We start from the raw sequence: 21,780 nt of genomic DNA, 5'->3' as shown, positions 1-21,780 counted from the left end.
ATGCAATTGCAGTCTGCTTTCTGCCTTTGAAAATTAACTAAAATCAGTCAAGTTTTGGTTCAGTGATCTTTTTTTTTTTTTTTTTTACAACATTGTCGTAGATTTCCACCCCCCACCTCCCCCACCAGGTCTTTAGAGTCATCTCAGTTGGTTAGTGGAAGGGATCTACTCTTTTGAAACAAACATCTCCTTTAAAATTCTTTAAGCATGAATATGGCATCAAATTTGCTTTAAAATTAAAAAAAAATTGATTCACTTATTTGATTCTCACACACACACGCACACATCAGTTCAGTCTAGTCACTCAGTCGTGTTCAACTCTTTGTGACCCCATGGGCTGTAGCATGCCAGCCTTCCCTATCCGTCACCAACTCCTGGAGCTTGCTCAAACTCATGTCCATTGAGTCGGTGATGCCATCCAGCCATCTCATCCTCTGTCGTTCCCTTCTCGTCCTGCCTTCAATCTTTCCCAGTGTCAGGGTCAGGGTCAGATCTTTGCATCAGGTGGCCAGAGTATTGGAGTTTCAGCTTTAGCATCAGTCCTTTCAATGAATATTCAGGCCTGATTTCCTTTAGGATTGACTGGTTTGATCTCCATGCCATCCAGGGGACTCTCAAGAGTCTTCTCCAACACCACAGTTCAAAAGCATCAATTCTTTGGCACTCAGCTTTCTTTATAGTCCAACTCTCACATTCATACATGACTACTGGAAAAACCCATAGCTTTGACTAGACAGAACTTTGTTGGCAAAATAATGTATTTGCTTTTTAATATGCATGTGTGCACATACACACACACACATATATAGAGGCTGTGCTGTGTGTATCATGCAGCATGCAGGGATCTTAGTTTCCTGGCCAGGGATTGAACTCAAACCCTGTGCAGTGGGGTGTAGAGTCATAACCACTGGACCATCAGGGAAGTCCCAGATTCACTTATATATGTTGGTGCAAAATTTTATATGTTTCTAGTTTCTGTGAGCATGTAATTGCATAGTCACTTTGCTTGTAAAGTTAAATGTACACTTAACATATGATCAAGTAATTTCATTCCTAGATATTTGCCCCAGAGATTTGCATTTTGGAAAAATCATGCTGGTTGCATTACAGAGAATGGATTAGAGGGAGAATCAAGGCTTTGCAGTTAGGTGGACCTAAACTACAGAAGGCAGTGGGAATGGAAAGAAAAGGTGATTCATTCACTTGTTTACTCAACAGATATTAATTGAACACAGTGTTGGACCTGGGTATACAGTAGTGAACAGAGCAAACATAAACTTTTCCCTTATAAAATTTTAGTCTAGTGGGTGAACAAACCTTTCTTTAAAAGTTATCTTTTTAAAAATGAGAAGTGTTGAAGAGAACAGGGTATTATGTGGAAAAAAAAAATAACAGATTTGAGAGATGATAAGGAGGTAGGAACTTTATTTGTATTTTTTTTGAGGAATAGAAACATTCCAAGGATAAGAGTTGTTTGACAAAAAGTTAAGCGTGTGAATTTTAATGTTAGTGTTTTTGCAACTCAAAAAGTTTATTTCAGGAAAATAGCTTTATGTGTTCACAGAGGTACTTAGATCTATTTGTCATGTGTATTATGAGGAAAATCAAACTAGTTTCTAATGTTGAGATTAAATAAAATACTTCATGTTAAAGTTTCAACTTTACTAACTTCATTTGACTGGTGGAGATCAGCTGAGTTACTGCTTGTAAAGCTAAGTTAAAATAATACCTGACTAATAAAGTCAATAAATTTTAAGTCTTTTATTGTCAGAAAATGTTGGTTGGTATCACATTTTCACTTATCTTAGCCATGGTTTTCTCTTCGCCTAATTAGACTTTCCTTTTCTTTTTGTAGAATGTATTCATTGAAATAAAGTTCTACCAGTTTTCTTCTATTTGGTCTATATTTTCAGAACCAAAATATAAAAACTTGGATGTGTTTCTTAATTGGTTATAAATGTATACATGAAATAGAAAATTTGTTTCGACCTCTTGAACAGAATGAAAACTACTAATTTGTGTCAAACTCTTACACCGCTTTTTGTGATACTGTTTTATTAACCTTTTCTTTTTTCCTGTGTTTATTTCCTTTTAAACCATAGGAACATGTTTGACAAGCTGAACCGTGATGCCTTTCACATAGTTTCTTATTTTTTGTTTCAAACACTTGACAAGTCTCTCACCAAAGAAGTTTTCAAGTGAGTAAAAGTTATTTTATTTTTGTAAGGGACTTAAAAAAGGGATTATGACTTGATATAGTGAGAATTTCAACTTTGGCTTTCAACTATTATTTTGAATGTATTTTATAAAAATTAGGTTTGGGTCTTACAGATTTAGTACCTAACCTTTATTAATCTGAGTCCTTTTTTTCAGTACTTGAATTCATGGTAGATTTCATAAGTAATATGGATTTTATTTTATACATATGTAATTCCTAACTTCTTCATAGTCTTATTTATTAGAATAATTAATTGATACTAATCTAGCCATGCACTTAATTTTGTTTTGATTTTTGTTGTTAATTTCCCCTTTACTCCTTTTTCTTATAGGCAATATTGTTTGTTTTGTCTGTTTTTATTTCCTAAAATTTCTGTAAATCATTATTTTTGTCATAATATATAGAAGTGTCAAGTGCTATAGACAAAGATCATTCCTATTAAGTTTAGCCTATTGTCTTATACTGTTGTATATTAAATAGTATAAGAAGAGATAAAAATGTGAATAATCACTAACCTTGATTCCAAGTTATTTTGTAGGTGATTTGGGTTTCATCTGTCATAAAAAAATGTTCAAATTTGTTTTAATATTTATGTTGTGTCATCATTCTCTTAAATAGTAAGTCCATTGTTTTTATTTATGATAATTTAATAGTCTTGCCTTCAGTTAAAGTTTTGAGTGACCAAGAGAACAAGTATATTTGAAGCATATTTTGGAAATCCCTATCACTGTATTATGGGGTTCCCTAGTGGTTCAACAGTAAAGAATCTGACTGCAATACAGGAGACGGGGATTCAATCCCTGGGTTGAGAAGATCCCCTGGAAGAGGGCATGGCAGCCCACTCCCGTATTCTTGCCTGGAGAATCCATGGATAGAGGAGCCTGGCGGGCTATAGTCCACAGGGTTGTAAAGAGTCAGACACAACTGAAGCAACTTAGCAGGCATTCAGACATCACTAAGTTATAGGGCTTTCCTTGCTCGGATAAAAATAGATTTTTGGATTTTTTTCCTCATTATAAACAAAATAGAGTTTATTTAAAGCAATTCAGCAAATGCAGAAAAAGCTAAAGAAGTAAAAATCATTCTTAAACCCAACTAGAAAATATCACTGTTGTTATTCCAGCCTTTTAAACTTTTTTTATGCATACTTAATTTTTTTTCTGTGAATACACAAGGTATGTTATGCTATAGAAATATGAAAAATAACGGGCCCTCAATAAATAATTATGCCTCAGAATAAAAATTTAGATAAAACTGATTATCAGTGGGAAGCAATAGGCAAATTTTAAAATCCATTATTTACTAAAACTGAATTTTTAGTAATTTTATATCTTGTTTGTCCACAGAACAGTAGCACCTACTGACTGTGATATGGATTATCCCTAGGGGTCATGATCTCTTAGGCCATTCTTCTTGTGCTTTTCATGTGTAAACATTTATGTTTCTCTCTTTTGCCCCAGACTTAACATACTAATTTATTTACACCATCTTTATGTGTTAGCTTAGAAATTCATTGAGCATGTTGTCTTCTTTAACCGATTTTCAGTAATTTTAATAGTGATTCATTCCTATATTTATCACTATGTATTCATTGATTACTCACACTAAACAGAGTTTAACCCTATAGATGTTTATAAAGAAAAATACCTAATTTCTTACAGGTTGGTCTCTCTTTAGTTGAAATTTATGAATGTTAGCCTTCAGTTCAATTCAGTCACGCAGTTGTGTCTGACTCTTTATGACCCCATGGACTACAGCATGCCAGGCTACCCTGTCCATCACCAACTCCCGGAGCCTGCTCAAACTCATGTCCATCGAGTCAGTGATGCCATCCAACCATCTTGTCCTCTGTCGTCCCCTTCTCCTCTTGGCTTCAGTCTTTCCCAGCATCAGGGTCTTTTCCAATGAGTCAGTTCTTTGCATCAGGTGGCCAAAGTATAGGAGTTTCAGCTTCAGCATCAGTCCTCCCAGTGAATATTCAGGACTGATTTCCTTTAGGATTGACTGGTTTGATCTCCTTGCAGTCCAAGGGACGGACTCTGAAGAGGCTTCTCCAACACCACAGTTCAAAAGCATCAATTCTTTGGTACTCAACTTCCTTTATAGTCCAGCTCTCACATCCATACATGATTACTGGAAAAACCATAGCTTTGACTGGATGGCTGTTTGTTGGCAAAGTAGTCTCTGCTTTTTAATATGCTATCTAGGTTGGTCGTAGCTTTTTTTTCAAGGAGCAGTATCTTTTAATTTCACGGCTGTAGTAACTATCTGCAGTGATTTTGGAGCCCAAGAAAATAAAGTCTGTCACTGTTTCCATTGTTTACCCATCTATTTGCCATGAAGTGAGGGGACCGGATGCCATGATCTTTGTTTTCTGAATGTTGAGTTTTTGCCAACAATGTTAGCCTCGATTTAGCAATAATGTTTCTAGTGAGTGAAAGTCACTCAGTCCTGTCTGACTCTTTGTAACCCATGGACTGTAGTCCATGGAATTCTCCAGGCAAGAATACTGAAATGGGTAGCCATTCCCTTCTCCAGGGGATCTTCCCAATCCAGGGATCAAACCCAGGTCTCCCACTTTGCAGGTGGATTCTTTACCTGCTGAGCCACCAAGGAAGCCCAAGAATACTGGAGTGGATAGCCTATCCCTTTTTCAGCAGATCTTCCTGAGCCAGGAATCAAATCAGGGTCTCCTGCATTGCAGGCAGATTCCTTATCAGCTGAGCTAGGAGATAAATTTGATATTTTAAAGTTTTGCTGAGTTTGTTTTTTTGTTCATAATTCTGATTTTTATTTTTGTCTTAAAGACATTGTTGGCCTCCATTTGATCAAAAACGTGATGTTGAATTCCGAAAACTTTTCTGTGAATGGTTAAAAAAGATTTCTGTAAGTATTCTCTTTCTAAAAGATGCAAATTTTGAGCAGTTGAAAACTGCAGTTTTTTTGTCTGGCTTTATTGAGGTACATTAATTTTTTTAAAGGTGAAATCTTCTTAATGCTTTTATGCTAACAGTATAAATAAGAAATATCAGAATAATACTTTCTGGTGGTTTTGATTGGGACTCTGTTTCTGGGAAACCAGTTTTTTTACTAAGTGCCTTGGAAATAGGTTTTTGAGTTCCTAGGAATTTATATAACAGTTTTTGTTTAAGGAAATAATTTTGACTATAGATTATTTTAGCTTTTGTCCCCAAATTATATCAATAATTGTGACTTTAAATTTTAATTACTTTTTGTGACTGAGTCTACCAAGAGCTTAGAAAGTTTCAAAAATTTAACTTGTGGTTCAAATGGAATAATTCTGATAAATCCTGTTGTGCTTTAAAAACAGTATGATGTAAATATAAAGGTTATCATTGATAATGTCTTCAAATTGTCTTATTTCTTTTTATCATAGGCCGAATGTGGAAGTAGCTTTCCTCAAGTTGTTGGTTCACTATTTCTATTTCCAGTTGGTCCTAAGTTTATTCATATAATGTATCACTTTGCAAGATTTGTTGCAGTAAAATATATAAAAACCCATTCTAAAAGTAAGTTAAGCTTATGGTAAGATTTTTTTTTTCAGCTTTGATTCTTGGTTTTTATTATTTCTTATAATTTGTAAATCATCAAGAGAGTTTAATAAAATAAGGTAAGATAAAGATATTACTTTATCTCAAAAGGCAAATAGTTAATATTTTATTGGAACTGCAGTTTGAAATCTTGTCATAATGAACATAGGTAGCAATGTGGGTTATTATGTTCTAATACAGGGTTGGGGAACATTTTCTATGTGAGATCTGACAGTGAATATTTTACGCTTTGTGGACCACATGAGTCTTTGTCACATACACCTTTCTGTGAATTAAAAAAAAATCTTTTTGTAATACAACTCCTTAAAAATGTAGAAAGCAGGCCTAGTTAGCTGACCTCACAAAAATGGGCCAGGTTAGACCTACGGGTTCGAAGGCAATGGCACCCCACTCCAGTATTCTTGCCTGGAAAATCCCATGGACAGAGGAGCCTGGAAGGCTGCAGTCCATGGGGTCTCAAAGAGTCGGACATGACTGAAGTGACTTAGCGGCGGCGGCAGCAGCAGCAGATCTACAGGTTATAGTTTGCCTATAATACATTGTATTAAATGTTGTATTGAGTTTGTTAGAGATTTAGTTTGGCTACTGGCAATGTGTTGGAATATTTTGGTTGAAATTGTGTTTTAAAGGGATTTGATCTAATTGCTAAATCTTAGCAACAAAATAATGGGTTTTTACGCTGACTTAATGCCATTTGTAGCTTATTAAATATGCTGCTCTGTTTAATTGAGTTATGCTGAGTTATGCTCATAAAACACAGGAAGAAAAAGATGAAAACGTTGGTTCAGTACAATCCCATCTTCCAGTTTCTAGAGATAACCACTGCTGACATTTTTATTTCTTGTAGGTGTTTTGTTGTTGTTGTTTTTTGTTTTTTTAGTGTCATATTGTACATTTTAGTTATTTTGAGTAATACATTCTTATGATTCAAAATTTAGAAAGTGAAAAGTGTCTTCCACTTCTGACTGTCGAGTGATATCTATAGAGGTGCTATCTATAATCTAGGTTACCTGGATTCCCTTTTCAGAAGCAGCCATTGGAATCAGTAATTCTGGCAAATATGTATATATTCTTTTTAAACCCTAAATGGTGACGATTTTCAGTCTCGTGTTTTTTATGTAACAGTGTATATTGGAGATCATTACATATCAGTTCATAGATCTTATTCTTTTTCTGTCTTTGGAATTGGGTATTTGAATGGGTGTGTCATAGTGTTTTTAATCACACATTTGTTCTGACAGACATTGGCTTTTTTTTTCCCCTAATATTTTGCTATAAAAAGAATGGTACAATGACAAACTTTATTGTGTGTTCAAAGTATATATTGTGTTTGTGCGTATATGTATTTGTGTATATATGTATATGTACAGTACCTTTTTTCTAGTTTATCTTCTCTGCGTGGTTTTTTAAAACATGTACATGTGATCTTATTTTATAAGTATTTGCATATTTTAAATTTAATGTGGCATGAGCACTTTACCAGTTTTTCTATTAGATGATCCATTTTAGTTACATGTAACCCAAACTGTTTTATATAAATCATGTGTATTTGGATTTGGCAAGAGTTTATTGTACATAAAGCTTTTAGGCATGGCTTATCCGATTTCTTATTTAAAGCCGTTTCATTTACCATATTCAGTTTATGGATGATTTCTATATCCAATAAACTCATCTCCTGTTAAATATTTAGAATTTTTGATTTTTTTTTTGTGGGTGATCTAGCACCTGTTTTTGTCATGTTAAGTATAGTGTGAGGCCATTGTTTTCCAGCATATCTATCTTTATTGTATTAGCCATCTTAAAGTAGGATTTATTACATGTTATTGCATGTGAAAACCCAAACTCTAAAATCATTGGATGGATTTTTCTCAGGGTCTGCTTTGATCATTAGTAACATAGCCAAGAATTACTTGAGAAATGGATATTGGTTTTATTTGGTTGTCTTACCCTGTTGGTCTTACTGGGAAGAAAAGTAGGCTGATGGCAGCAATGAAGGTGATGTGATCTCACCTCATCCCTTTTAATTTTCTTCCTTTGTTGTTAAAAGGTGTGTTAAGAAGTTGCGTATGTGTAACAGCGTATTTGTTTATGGATGTTTTGTGCTGTGATAATAAGAATTATTTTGGGCAGATGGATTCTAAAAATTTTTAGTTACGTAAAATAACTTCAGATAATCCTTTTTTGTGTATGTTCAGTTGTTTAGTTATGTCACACTCTTTGCGACCCCATGGACCATAGTCTGCTAGGCTCTTTCTCTCCATGGAATTTTCCAGGCAAGAATACTGGAGTGGGTTGCCATTTCCTATACCAGGTGATCTTCCTGACCCAGAGATCGAATCCTTCTCTCTTTTATCTTGTGCATTGGCAGGCGGATTCTTTACCACTGTACCATCTGGGAAGTCCCCAGTCCTTTTTTAGTTGCCTTCTTTAAAAAACAGGTCATCCTTGCTTTTATTGAAATGAGTTGTATATTTGTGTGTATTGTCATACCAGCTTTTAAGGAGTTGTTAGTTAAGTGAGGTTGTTAATTTCTCAACAGTCTCACATTTTTTATATTTATTAGCTTGTAAATCTAAGTTTGGGCTTTCCTTGTGGCTCAGAAGGTGAAGAATCTGCCTGTAATGTTGGAGACCTGGGTTCGATCCTTGGGTTGGGAAGATCCCCTGGAGGAAGGCATGGCAACCCACTTGAGTATTCTTGCATGGAGAATCCCCATGGACAGAGGAGCTACAGTCCATGGGTTACAGAGTCGGACATGACTGAGCAACTAAGCACAGCACAGCACAAGTCTAAGTTTCCTATATTTTATCTTCCATGTAGATTCTTCTATACGTTTTACAGAGACATTTAATGTTAAACCACAAGATTTGCACATATGCCTTGCCAGATGCCTTGTAGCACGTAATAGATTTTTACAAGTTTTGCAAAGAGAAGATTGTGTTACCCGAAAATATCAAGAAAATGCACAGTAAGTAATACATTGATGGTTAGAAAATGAAAATTCCTTTCTTTATGAACAAATGTCATCAGTATCCCTTCGGTGGCAGTAATTCATGAATACCTCAAAACCCCTTGGCAATTGTCTTTTATCTTTCCATTTTAAAGCCTGATCACTTCTGAATAAAGTACTTTAAAACTTTAGGCATGCTGTAAATGAAAGTTTAGAGAAAAGGAGGATATCATTTTGTTCAAAAATTCAGTTTCTTCAGGTATTTTTTCTTTTAAAGATGAAAATAAAATTTTAAGCTGTAATTATAGTGCTCGTTCTATTTTGTATCCTTTTTTCTCTTGATATTTTATTCTATAAGTTTTTCCATATTGCTTTAATGTATTACTTTTAATGTCTACTTAGCATCTGTTGAGAAGGTATACTGGTTTCTTCAGCCATTTTATATTGCCTTATATTTATTTACGTTCATCTATTCAGCACATTTTTTTTATTTGTACCTCTGTGTGCCAGATATTGGTTACACACTGGTCCTACAGCATTAAACAAAGAGGCAAGGTTCTTACTCCCAAGACATAGAATATGTCCAATTTTTAATAATTATAAACAACTATAGTAAGATAGCTTTTTACATGCTGTCTTATCTATTATGAAAGCTACAAAATCCTTTGAAATCTCCTTAAAACTGCAATGTTGCCTGCCTCAGGTAACATTTGAATTTATCCCCTAAGAATGTGAGGTAAGGATAAGAGAGCAGGGTAGTCTGACCTCCAGCATTTTTACCTGAAGTCAGAGTTTATGAACCAAGAAGTTCTGGTTTATCTCAATAGTCCTGCCTATATGTTACATCACTCTTGTAATTCTTAAAGGGAGTCTAGAGCCCCTTTAAGACTAGCTACTGGTATATTTGGAAGAGTAGCCCTTAGAGGCCTTGAGTAAAGATATGAAATGGGGGGAAATATCAAAGTGGCCTATACTGTTGTAGTAGAATTATAGCTGTCATTTTGTATGTTTTTGTTGCAGATTGTCAGTTAAACAGGTACGAAATTTGAGATCAGAATGTATGGGACTGGAAAACCAAATAAAAAAGTAAGTGACTTCTAGAGCTGAAAGTTGCCTGAAGTATTAGTTTAACCTCCTGCATGTTATAGGTTAAAAAACAAACAAACAATGAGATTAGTTAAAATAACATTTCAATACCTAGTTGATAATATGACAAAAACATAGATTCCTAGTCCAGTTCTTCTAATAAATTATGATAGGTTTGAGGTTGAGTTTTATTTTTGCTTTTAATAGGAATGGTTGTTAGTGGGTGGGTTTACAGATTAATTAGCTCTTTGGATGGTAAGTTACCAGTTTTTTTTAATTGACTAATGAGATTATTTAATTTTTAACTAGAATGGAACCCTGTGATGACCAAAGTAATATACAAGAGAAAATTCAAAAGGTAAGACAACTTTTGAAGGGAAAAATTTAATCTTTGTTTTGTGATATGCAGTGTTTACTTACTTAACTGAACTCATGTATGTCTCTTTTTGTAACAGTGTTATACATTTTTTAACTCATAAGTTGTATGGACATAAAAGTATCAACAGGTGCCTTTCAGACAGTTGAATATAATGGAAAAAATTAGCTTATAATCAGACTAAATGTATACAACACAGTTTTAAATTTGGTTAATTTAAAATCTTTCACTCTAGCAAGGAAAGTTCAGTTTGATTGTAGCTTAATCAGTAATATTTATCTAAGCAAAAAAATACATGATTTGAAGGAGGATAGTGGTAAGTTTGGAAGAAAAATGAGAAGTCACATTGAGACTGGCATGAGGAATCTGGCAGTTATAGATGATCTGAGGCTTTCAGAGGTTGGCTTTAACAAATGTGGGGTAGGAGAGTTTTCTTAGGTCTTTGTATTTGGATGAAATCTCTCTCAGACTCTGTATTCTTATTCTATGGTCACCAGGCTGCTTTGGAGTATTGATTTGACTTTTTAGGCAGTTTGTCTTTGGGAAAGGTGAGTGCCCTCCTCAGGATCATGAATCTGGCCCCATCACTTCATGGCAAATAGAAGGGGGAAAAGTGGAAGCAGTGTCAGATTTTATTTTCTTGGGCTCCAAAGTCACTGCAGATGGTGACTGCAGCCATGAAATTAAAAGACACTTGCTCCTTGGACGAAAAGCTGTGATAAACCTAGACAGTGTATTAAAAAGCAGAGACTTTGCCAACACAGGTGTGGATAGTCAAAGCTATGGTTTTTCCAGTAGTCATGTATGGATGTGAGAGTTGGAGTATAAAGAAGGCTGAGTGCTGAAGAATTGATGCTTTTGAACTGTGGTGTTGGAGAAGACAGTTGAGAGTCCCTTGGACTGCAAGGAGATCAAGTTAGTCAATCCTAAGGGAAATCAACTCTGAATATTCATTCGAAGGACTGAAGCTGAAGCTCCAGTAATTTGACCCCCTAATGCAAAGAGCCGACTCATTGGAAAAGACCCTGATGCTGGGAAAGATTGATGGCAAAAGGAGAATGGGGTGGCATCTCTGACTCAATGGACATGAATCCGAGGAAACTCCAGGTGATAGTGAAAGACAGGGAAGCCCGGCGTGCTGCAGTCCATGGAACTGCAGAGTCAGACACAACTTAGTGACTAAACAAGAGCAGGAAATAATTATTCATTAATTCAGTGACTGTTTATTGATCATTTGCTAGACATTCTTCTAGATAGTGTGGGCTAGAGCACTGAAGAAAACAAGCAGAGTCACTTCCTTTATGGAGCTTCTAGTTCAGCGAATATGAATATTCCTGTTGTTGAATATAGTATCTTTGATTGTAAGCTTAATACATTAGGTTGGTATGAAATCCGATAAGAGTTTTCATAGCAAAAAAATTTATATATTTATTTGTCTTAGTTGTGGAATGTAAAATCTTTAGTTGTGGCTTATGATATCTAGCTCCCTGACCAGGGATCGAACCTGGGCCTCCTGTGTTGAGAGTGCAGAGTCTTAGCCACGGGACCGCAAGAGAAGTTCATAGCTATCTTTCTCGCTGCTACTGCTAAGTCTGCTAAGTCGCTTCGGTCACGTCCGACTCTGTGTGACCCCATAGACAGCAGCCCACCAGGCTCCCCGTCCCTGGGATTCTCCAGGCAAGAACACTGGAGTGGGTTGCCATTTCCTTCTCCAGTGCACGAAAGTGAAAAGTGAAAGTGAAGTCGCTCAGTCGTGTCCGAGTCTTCGTGACCCCATGGACTGCAGCCTACCAGGCTCCTCCGTCCATGGGATTTTCCAGGCAAGAGTATTGGAGTGGGGTGCCATTGCCTTCTCCGTATCTCTCTTGAGTTTAGGTAATATTTAGTTTCCCTGAGTCAACTTTGCGCCATTGACAAGATAAAATTTCTAGACTTGAAAAATCTGCGACCCAGATCCTGGATCTTTGTACATTCACCAAGGAGATGTCATCCTGTGAGATCTCTAGATGGCCAGCCAGTGAGACTTCCTTTGTGGAACAACTTTTCTTTGTGCTGTGAGAAGACACAGACATTAACACAAATATAATTATTATATTTTCCCTCCTCCTCTCTACTTTTGTAAATTCTTTGAGGCATAATAACATACGTGCAAAAACGTGCAAAAATCGTATGTAGCTTGACAAAATTTCACAAAGTGAACACATCCATGTAACCAGCATTTAACTTAAGGAACAGAATGTTACCATCACCCCAAGAGCATTGAACCCCCTTTCATTCACGGCTGTTTCCTTCCAAGAATAAACACTATCCTCACTTCTTACACTAAAGATTAGTTTTGCCTGTTTGACCCATAAATGGGCATGTATAAAATATATTCTTTTGTATTCAGCTTCTTTCACTTAATGCTGTTTTATCCTTGCTGTTGTATGTGTTCATTCTCATTGCTGTCTAATATTCTATTTTATGAGTATAGCAAAATATACTCTTTTTACTCAAGGTAGTTCTTTGGATTCATTACAGTTTTTGACTATTACAAATGAGTGCTATGAACATTCTTATAATTAATTTAATAAACATAGATTAATACATAGTTTTTGACATTTTAACTCTTTGAAACTTGAATGACTCTTAAAAGTTGATATATGGTTTTTTCTTTTTTCTCCTGAAAAGCTTTTATTCTTCTTGAAAAACCTCCTTTAGATTGATGGCATATCAGAATATAGGAAATGCTAATTGCATCTTGATAATGTAAGGTTTCTTAGGTATGTTTTGCAAATCATAATGGTCTAGATTCTCCTGAGAAATTCTTTAAAGTGCTGTTGAAAGTAGTATCAGTGCTTTTAGACTGTTAAAATAGTTAATTTTGTTATCGAAGCCATTCCAGGAATATTTCATTTGTTCCTGGGAAAGAGCATATATTTGTGTTTTACATTTTTTTAATGTATATATAGACTGATTATATGTAGACTTTAATATTTGTTTGTGTTTTCAAAGGTTCGGTCTTTGTGGACTAACGTGAATGAAACACTTATGTTTTTGGAAAAAGAGAGAGAAGTTGTTAGTTCAGTCCTTAGTCTTGATAACAATTATACTTTAGATGGAACTGACATTGCTATCAATATTCCAAGCCTCTTACTTGATAAAATTGAGAAACAAATGTGTCAGGTAAGTATTTGATAATTAAGGAAGCTTTTGAGAAAACTCCTTTCACTTAATTATTTTATGTATTATATATTGTTTTTCTTACAATCTTTTTCTACTGTTTTCAGAATTTACTTTTGTGTATGTATCTGGTGAATCTTTCATAACGAGGGGTACTGTTAAGGGTGTGTATATTTATATCTATCAACTTTTATTAATTGTTCATACCTTTTATGGTGCTACATCATATAGTGTAGAGAGTAGGAGGTACTTAATAGGATGATATGGTACCTAATTCTTTATAAATTCTCAAAGAGAACAATAATGATCTCTGATAGCTAAATTTCTTTTTAAAAACTCTCCATTTTCTTATTTTCCTTTGATCTTGATTCGATTAAAGTCTTTTCTTTTAGCTTTTGTGACCTCAGTGTCTTTGCCCTCCTGTGGCGTTTCAGACTACTGTTTCCATTTTTCCATTGGTTCCTTTTTCTCTGACTTTTAAGTGAATGTGTTCCCTATTATTCCTTTAATGCTCTCGTTTCTTCCTCATGTTATAAATTCATATGTAAATTCTTATCCAGTTCCATGGTCTCATCAGCCTCCTGTACAATAATATTACCAAATTTTTATTTCCAGTCTCTCCCCTTCAATGCAAACTGTATCAAATTTTTCCACTTGCTTATAGGACATTTACATCTGAATCACTACTTTTTTTTTTTCTTAGTAAATTAAAATTTATTAAGCATTGACTTTATTGTCATGTAGGGGATATAAAGGCTTCCCAGGTGACTCAGTGGTAAAGAACTCTCCTGCCAATGCAGAAGACTTGGGTTCGATCCCTGGATTGGGAAGATCCCCTGGAAAAGGAAATGGCAACCCACTCCAATATTCTTGCCTGGGAAATCCCCTCGACAGAGGAGCCTGGCAGGCTACAGTCCATGGGGTTGCAAAGAGTCGGGCATAACTTAGCGATTAAACAACAACAACAAGGGGATATAAAGATAAAATATTGTGACCCTGAAGAACTTTAATGGGTAACATGTCAGGCACTTCAAATTCAGAGTACATAAAAAATTAGGATCTGTAAACACAGATTCCTATAGGAGCTAGGCAGGTAATATCATATAAATTAAGTATACTAATTGTGTGTAACAATAGGGATAAAGTAAAAAATGTTGTATAGTTGCTAAATCATGTCTGGCTCTTTTGCAACTCCATGGACTGTAGCCCACCAGGCAACTCTGTCCATCAGGGTTCTCCAGGCAATTATACCAGAGTAGGTTGCCATTTCCTTCTCCAGGGGATCTTTCTGACCCAGGGATCAAACCTGTGTCTCTTGCATTGGCAAGCGGATTTTTAACCACTGAGCCACCAGGGAAGCACCAGGAAATGATGAAATCTTTTTAAAAAATATTGGTAACTAATTCAAATGATTTTAAAACTTTGGAACTGTACAGGCCAAATAAAAATGTCTAAGTTTGGAATCAGTCTTTAGGGGCCCTTCAATTGGCAACTTTTGTTAAAACATGAACTCATGGTCTTTATCTAAGCCTAATCTTTCTCCTCAGTCTTTATTTTGCTTTCCATTTCTTTGCATTTCTTTTATTCTAGTTTTCAACTTTTTTTGCATGATACAAAAATGTAGCATGGTGTGTTAATTCTTCCACAGTAGTCTTCTTTGGATCAGAATTCTTTACATAATTTTATTTTTGTGTAGCTTTTTTTTTTCACTCTTGTAGCCTTTTTATATATTGGTGACAGACGTAAATATGTTCTTATAGCATTTTATTATCTTAAGAATCTATAGTTCACTTTTTTTCCTTTCTGAATCCTTAGTTGCACACAGGAAATATTTATGAGGCTGGAAAATTGAACATCTTAACAGTTTTTTGGTTATTAAATGAAGTCTTGAAAGTAATGAAATGTGAATGTTGTCAAACTGACCAAGCAAGACTGACAATAGACCTTCACTTCCTTGAAAAAGAGACCAGATTTCAGAAAGAAAGACTGTCAGATCTGAAGCATATGAGGTACACTATAAAGATCCTCTGTTATTTCATTTGGGGAAGAGTAGGGTGGGCTGCCGTTTATGGGGTCGCACAGAGTTGGACACGACTGAAGCGACTTAGCAGCAGCAGCAGGGTGGTTTTGATAATTTCTCAGCACAACTCTAGTTAACACCTCTGTAGCTTTGGCAAACAAATGTGAAAATTTTACTGGTACTCAAAAACCATATGTCATCAACTTCTAGAGAGACACATGAAATAGAAAGGAAAATTAACATGGTTTTCTTTTGTCTGGTGTATATTACTTGCCCTGAGTGATAATTCTTAATGAAATAATTTAAGCTTTTCTCTAGCTTTCTTTTGTGGTGGTGGTGTGGTATTTAGTCACTAAGTTGTGTCCAACTCTTTTGCCATCCCATGGACTGTAGCCTGCCAGGCTCCTCTGTCCTTGGGATTTCCCAGACAAGATTAGTGGAGCAGGTTGCCATTTCTTACTCCCCGGGATCATCCCGACCCAGGGATCAAACCTGCGTCTCTTGTGCCTCTTGCATTATCAGGTGGATTCTTTATCACTGTGTCATCTGGAATGCCCCATTGTATTCTTTTTTATTTTTGTTCATTTTTTTCGATTTTTTAAATTGGCTGTTAAATTTTTTAAATTGAGGTTTTTAAAGAAGAATTTAAGGTTCACAGCAAAACTGAGAAGTTACAGAGGTTTCCCACATATACCACAAATTCTTATTTCAGTACTTTTTCTTAGTCCTTTTTATATATTCATGTTTTGAATGAAGTTATTTTTTATTCCATCACAGGTATAAAATAACAGAAGCTCTCAAAACTATAAGACATTCTATTGTTGAAAAGCAAGAAGAATGGCATAAAAAGTGGAAAGAGTTTCTTGGCTTGTCTCCTTTCAGTATAATTAAGGGTTCTACTCCAGTAAGTAATATTGACTTGCCTTTTGGAGAATAGTTTAATCTCTTGTAATCTCTTGATTTATCATGTAACAAGTGACTTAGAAGTGCTATATGTGTATATGCTTGTCATCTTTGCATCTGAGCCTACATTTCAAATATTTTGGTTTCTGTGATTTTCCTAAATACACATTAGAATGTTCATCAAGGTCTTATGATATGGTTAATATTTTTAGATTCAATGGATTGTGTTAAAAGGAAAATGAGACATTTCTCTTTATGTTAGGTTCTGTTACATTTGAGGCATAATTGGAGGACAAAGTAGTCTTCTTACTCCAAATATTGTATTCTTTAGTTTAAAACAGTTATATAATTTGTATGTTTGGCAATTCTATCTTTATTATGGAAAAAAGAAATCATCCTTTCATAGGTTAATTTAGTATTGTTATTATGGTACTGAGTAAAGTGTGTATATTTCAAAATAATAAATTCTTTGTTTGAGGCTGTGGATCTTTTACCGCCTATGTCTCCACTTTCGTTTGATCCTGCCTCAGAAGAAGCATATGCGAGGAGCATTCTTTTACAGTATCCTGCTTCACTTCCAGGTTGGTTTTTTACTTTTTTTCTCTTTTAAACTTGCCTCTCATTAATATTTCTCACTATAATAATAGTTCTTACATATTCTTTCATGTTTTTTTCCCAGTTATATTTTGTGGTGAAATGTATATAGCATTTTGGTCATTGCAAAGTGTCCAACTCAGTGGCATTTAGTAAATTTGCAAAGGTGTGCAACCATTACCACTAGCTAATTCTGCATATTTTTATTACCTCAAAAGAAAACTTGGTACCTATTGGCAATTACTTCTCATTTCCCCTTCTCCCAGACCCTGACAATGACTAACATTCTCCCAGTCTCTGTGAATTTGCCTATTCTGGATATTTCATGTAAAGAACATCATATAATAGGCTTATTGTGTCTCCTTTCCTTACTTGCACAGTTTTTTACTTTGCACAATCTTTGTATTGTTTCCACCATTTGGCTACTATGAGTAATGCTGCTATTAATATTCATTTATAAGTTTTTGTGTAGAAGCCCACAATTTTTTAACATGAAAGAAGGATACCTAATCATTGCCTGTTTCTGCAGTTGAGATTTTTGCTTTAAATGTGTAGTTTTGTTTGCTAAACCATTTGAAATGTTAACACTTTACTCTTAAGTGTTTCAGCATGCACTCCCATGAAAATAAGGACTTTTTCCTGTTTAATTGCCATTAATTTTATACTTAAAATTAATAATAGTTCTATAATATCTCATCCAGTTTCCTCAAACATCATACCATTGTCACACCTCAAAGTTAATTTCTCTGCAGTATCTAATAGCCATTTCATACTTAGTCTCCCCAATTGTCTGCTGCTTGTGTACAAGAAATTGTTACTGGGTTCAGTAAATGTAAGGTAGATAGGTAGAGGAATAAGTGAATAAAAAATGTTGGAATATGTAACCAGTGAGGAGTTGGTCACAGTGGAGTTCAGGCAGGTATTCGATCATGGCAGCAGTCAGCACAGGACTTAGGAAGAAAAGGATAACCACAACTAGCATAGGTGATTTGTTTTGAGAGTCAGGTGTATGTGAGGAGGACACTAACTGGGAAACATCGTAGACCAGAGAGCACAGGTCAAGGATAGGAGCCAGCAGAAGTGTAGACAGAAAAGACTGCATCGTTTGTTGAATGAAGACTTTCAGATTCAGAGCATTATTTACGATGACAGAATTACTTTGATAGTTCTTGACATATTTGGTTGGCATTATGTTCTCACTTCAGCTTGGAAGGGGCCTTTTTACTCTTGGCATATTTAGTTTGAGTGAAAGTTGCACAGTCGTGTCCAACTTTTTGCGACCCCATGAACTACAACATGCCAGGCTTCCCTGTCCATCACCAACTCCCAGAGCTTGCTCAAACTCATGTCCATTGAGTCTGTGATGCCATCCAACCATCTCATCCTCTGTCGTCCCCTTTCCTGCCTTCAATCTTTCCCAGCATCAGGGTCTTTTCCAGTGAGTCAGGTCTTTGCATCAGGTGGGCACAGTATTGGAGCTTCAGCTTCAGCTTCAGTCCTTCCAATGAATATTCAGGACACATTTCCTTTAGGATTGGTGGTTTAATCTCCTTGCAGTCCGAGGGACACTCAAGAGTCTTCTCCAGCACCACAGTTCAAAATAATTAATTCTTAGGCACTTGGCTTTCTTTATGGTCCAGCTCTCACATCCATACTTGACTACTGGAAAAACCATAGCTTTGACAAGACAGACCTTTGTTAGCAAAGTAATGTCTCTGCTTTTTAATACGTTGTCTAGGAGGGTCATAGCTTTTCTTACAAGGAGCAAGCGTCTTTTAATTTCATGGCTGTAGTTACCATCTGCAGAGATTTTGGAACCCAAGAAAATAAAGTCTGTCACTGTTTCATTGTTACCCTATCTATTTGCTATGCAGTGATGGGACTGGATGCCGTGATCTTTGTTTTTTGAATGTTGAATTTTAAGCCAGCTTTTTCACTCTCCTCTTTCACTTTCATCAAGAGGCTCTTTAGTTCTTTGCTTTCTGCCGTAAGGGTGGTATCATCTGCATATCTGAGGTTATTGGTATTTCTCCCAGCAATCTTGATTCCAGCTTGTGTTTCATCCACACCGACTTTTCACATGGTGTACTCTACATATAAATTACATAAGCAGGGTGAAAATATACAGCCTTGACATACTTCTTTTGCAATTTTGAACCAGTCTGTTGTTTCATGTCCTGTTCTAACTTTTGCTTCTTGACCTGCATACAGATTTCTCAGGAGGCAGGTCAGGTGGTCTGATATTCCCATCTCTTCAAGAATTTTCTACAGTTTGTTGTGATCCACACAGTCAAAGCCTTTGGTGTAGTCAATAAAGCAGAAATAGATGTTTTTCTGGAACTCTCTTGCTTTTTCTGTGATTCATTGAATGTTGGCAATTTTATCTCTGGTTCCCCTGCCTTTTCTTTTTTCTTTTTTTTTTGTTCCCCTGCCTTTTCTAAGTCCAGCTTGAACATCTGGAAATTCACGGTTCACGTATTGCTGAAGCCTGGCTTGGAGAATTTTGAGCATTACTTTACTAGTGTGTGAGATGAGTGCAATTGTGCAGTAGTTTGAGCATTCTTTGGCATTGCCTTTCTTTGGGATTATAATGAAAACTGACCTTTTCCAGTCCTGTGGCCACTGCTGAGTTTACCAACTTTGCTGGCATATTGAATGCATCACTTTAACAGCATCATGTTTCAGGATTTGAAATAGCTCAACTGGAATTCCATCACCTCCACAAGCTTTGTTCGTAGTGTTGTTTCCTAAGGCCCACTTGACTTCGCATTCCAGGATGTCTGGCTCTAGGTGAGTGATCACACCATCGTGGTTATCTGGGTCATGAAGATCTTTTTTGTACAGTTCTTCTGTGTATTCTTGTCACTTCTTAATATCTTCTGCTTCTGTTAGGTCCATTCCATTTTTGTCCTTTATTGAGCCCATCTTTGCATGAAATGTTCCCTTGGTATCTCTAATTTTCTTGACGAAATGTCTAGTCTTTGCCATTCTATTGTTTTCCTCTATTTCTTTGCATTGATCCCTGAGGAGGACTTTCTTATCTCTCCTTGCTATTCTTTGGAACTCTGCATTCAGATGGGTATACTTTACTTTTCTCCTTTGCCTTTAGCTTTTCTTCTTTTCTTAGCTATTTGTAAGGCCTCCTCAGACAACCATTTTTCCTTATTGCATTTCTTTTTCTTGGGAATGGTCTTTATCACTGCCTCCTGTACAATGTCACAAACATCTATCCTTAGTTCTTCAGATACTCTATCAGATCTAATCTCTTGAATCTATTTGTCATTTCCACTGTATAATCGTAAGGGATTTGATTTAGGTCATACCTGAATGGTCTAGTGGTTTTCCCTACTTTGTTCAATTTCAGTCTGAATTTGGCAATAAGGAGCTCATGATATGAGCTACAGTCAGCTCCCAGTCTTGTTTTTGCTGACTGTATAGAGTTTCTTCATCTTTGGCTGCAAAGCATATAATGAATCTGATTTTGGTATTGACCATCTGCATCTGGTGATGTTCATGTGTAGAGTCGTCTCTTGTGTTGGTGGAAGAGGGTGTTTGCTGTGACTAGTGCATTCTCTTGGCAAATCTCTGTTAGCCTTTGCCCTGCTTCATTTTGTACTCTAAGGCCAAATTTGCCTGTTATTCCAGGTATCTCTTGACTTACTAATTTTGCATTCCAGTCCCTATAATGAAAAGAACATCTGTTTTGGGTGTTAGTTCTAGAAGGTCTTGTAGGTCTTCATAAAACTGTTCAACTTCAGCTTCTTCAGCATTACTGGTTGGGGCATAGACTTGGATTAATGTGACATTGAATGGTTTGCCTTGGAAATGAACAGAGATCATTCTGTGGTTTTTGAGAGTGCAACCAAGGACTGCATTTTGGACACTTTTATTGACTATGATGGCTACTCCATTTCTTCTAAGGGATTCTTGCCCACAGTAATAGATATAATGGTCATCTAAGTTAAATTCGCCCATTCCAGTCCATTTTAGTTCTCTGATTTCTAAAATGTTGATGTTTACTCTTGCCATCTACTGTTTGACCACTTCCAATTTACCTTGATTCATGGACCTAACGTTCCAGGTTCCTATGCAATATTGTTTTTTACAGCATTGGACTTTTCTTCCATCACCAGTCACATCCACAACTGGGCGTTGTTTTTGCTTTGGCTCCGTCTCTTCATTCTTTCTGGTGTTATTCTCCACTCTTCTGTGGGCGCCTACTGATCTGCAGAGTTCATCCTTCAGTGTCGTATCTTTTTGCCTTTTCATACTATTCATGAGGTTCTCAAGGCAAGAGTACTGAAGTGATTTGCATTCTCTTCTCCAGTGGACCACGTTTTGTCAGAACTCTCCACCATGAGCCATCTGTCTTGGGTGGCCCTACACGGCATGGCTCATAGTTTCATTGAGTTAGACAAAATTTCCATTACTTTTTAGAAATCACATATAAGTGAACCATATAGTATTTGTCTGTCTCTGACTAATTTCACTAAACCTAATATTCTTTAGTCCATGCATGTTGTGGAAATGGCAATGTTTTACTCTTTTATGGCTCAGAAATATTCATATAAATATCCATTATGTCTGCATGGGTGCTATGTTGCTTCAGTTGTGCCCGACTCTTTGCGATGCTATGGATTGTAGCCTGCCAGGCTCCTCTGTCCATGGGATTCTCCAGGCAAGAATATTGGAGTGGGTTGCCACACCCTCCTCCAGGGGATCTTCCCCACCCAGGGTGTGAACCTGAGTCTCCTGCAGCTCTTGCATTGCAGGCGGATCCTTTACTGCTGAGCCACTGGGGAAGCCCAAAATACCCTTTATATATATATATGTATATATATATGCGCACACACACACACACACACACACACACACACACACACACACATATGCACATTC

The 21,780-nt window shown here is 36.2% G+C and overlaps 1 protein-coding gene across 3 annotated transcripts in view; it reads left to right on the top strand.

Moving 5' to 3' along the window:
• Positions 1–21,780, top strand: part of HAUS6 (HAUS augmin-like complex, subunit 6) — a 42,128-nt gene that overhangs the window by 2,401 nt on the left and 17,947 nt on the right. For 2 of the 3 annotated variants that reach the window (XR_826803.1, XM_010857063.1), the window contains exons 2-11: positions 2,103–2,198; positions 5,026–5,104; positions 5,616–5,748; positions 8,611–8,758; positions 9,761–9,826; positions 10,136–10,184; positions 13,197–13,367; positions 15,180–15,373; positions 16,162–16,288; positions 16,766–16,868. Coding sequence is in view for 2 of the 3 variants with exons in the window: in XM_010857063.1 (XP_010855365.1) it covers positions 2,103–2,198; positions 5,026–5,104; positions 5,616–5,748; positions 8,611–8,758; positions 9,761–9,826; positions 10,136–10,184; positions 13,197–13,367; positions 15,180–15,373; positions 16,162–16,288; positions 16,766–16,868 (1,166 nt within the window). In the remaining variant the exon portion in view is untranslated. Of the gene's footprint in view, positions 1–1,057; positions 1,191–2,102; positions 2,199–5,025; positions 5,105–5,615; positions 5,749–8,610; positions 8,759–9,760; positions 9,827–10,135; positions 10,185–13,196; positions 13,368–15,179; positions 15,374–16,161; positions 16,289–16,765; positions 16,869–21,780 lie in introns of all 3 variants that reach the window. The other variant, XM_010857064.1, reaches the window with a different exon arrangement.

This window comes from Bison bison, unplaced genomic scaffold (assembly GCF_000754665.1).
Source record: "Bison bison bison isolate TAMUID 2011002044 unplaced genomic scaffold, Bison_UMD1.0 scf7180017864376, whole genome shotgun sequence".
NCBI lineage: Eukaryota > Metazoa > Chordata > Mammalia > Artiodactyla > Bovidae > Bison > Bison bison.
This window is presented reverse-complemented; position numbering and strand designations above follow the sequence as displayed.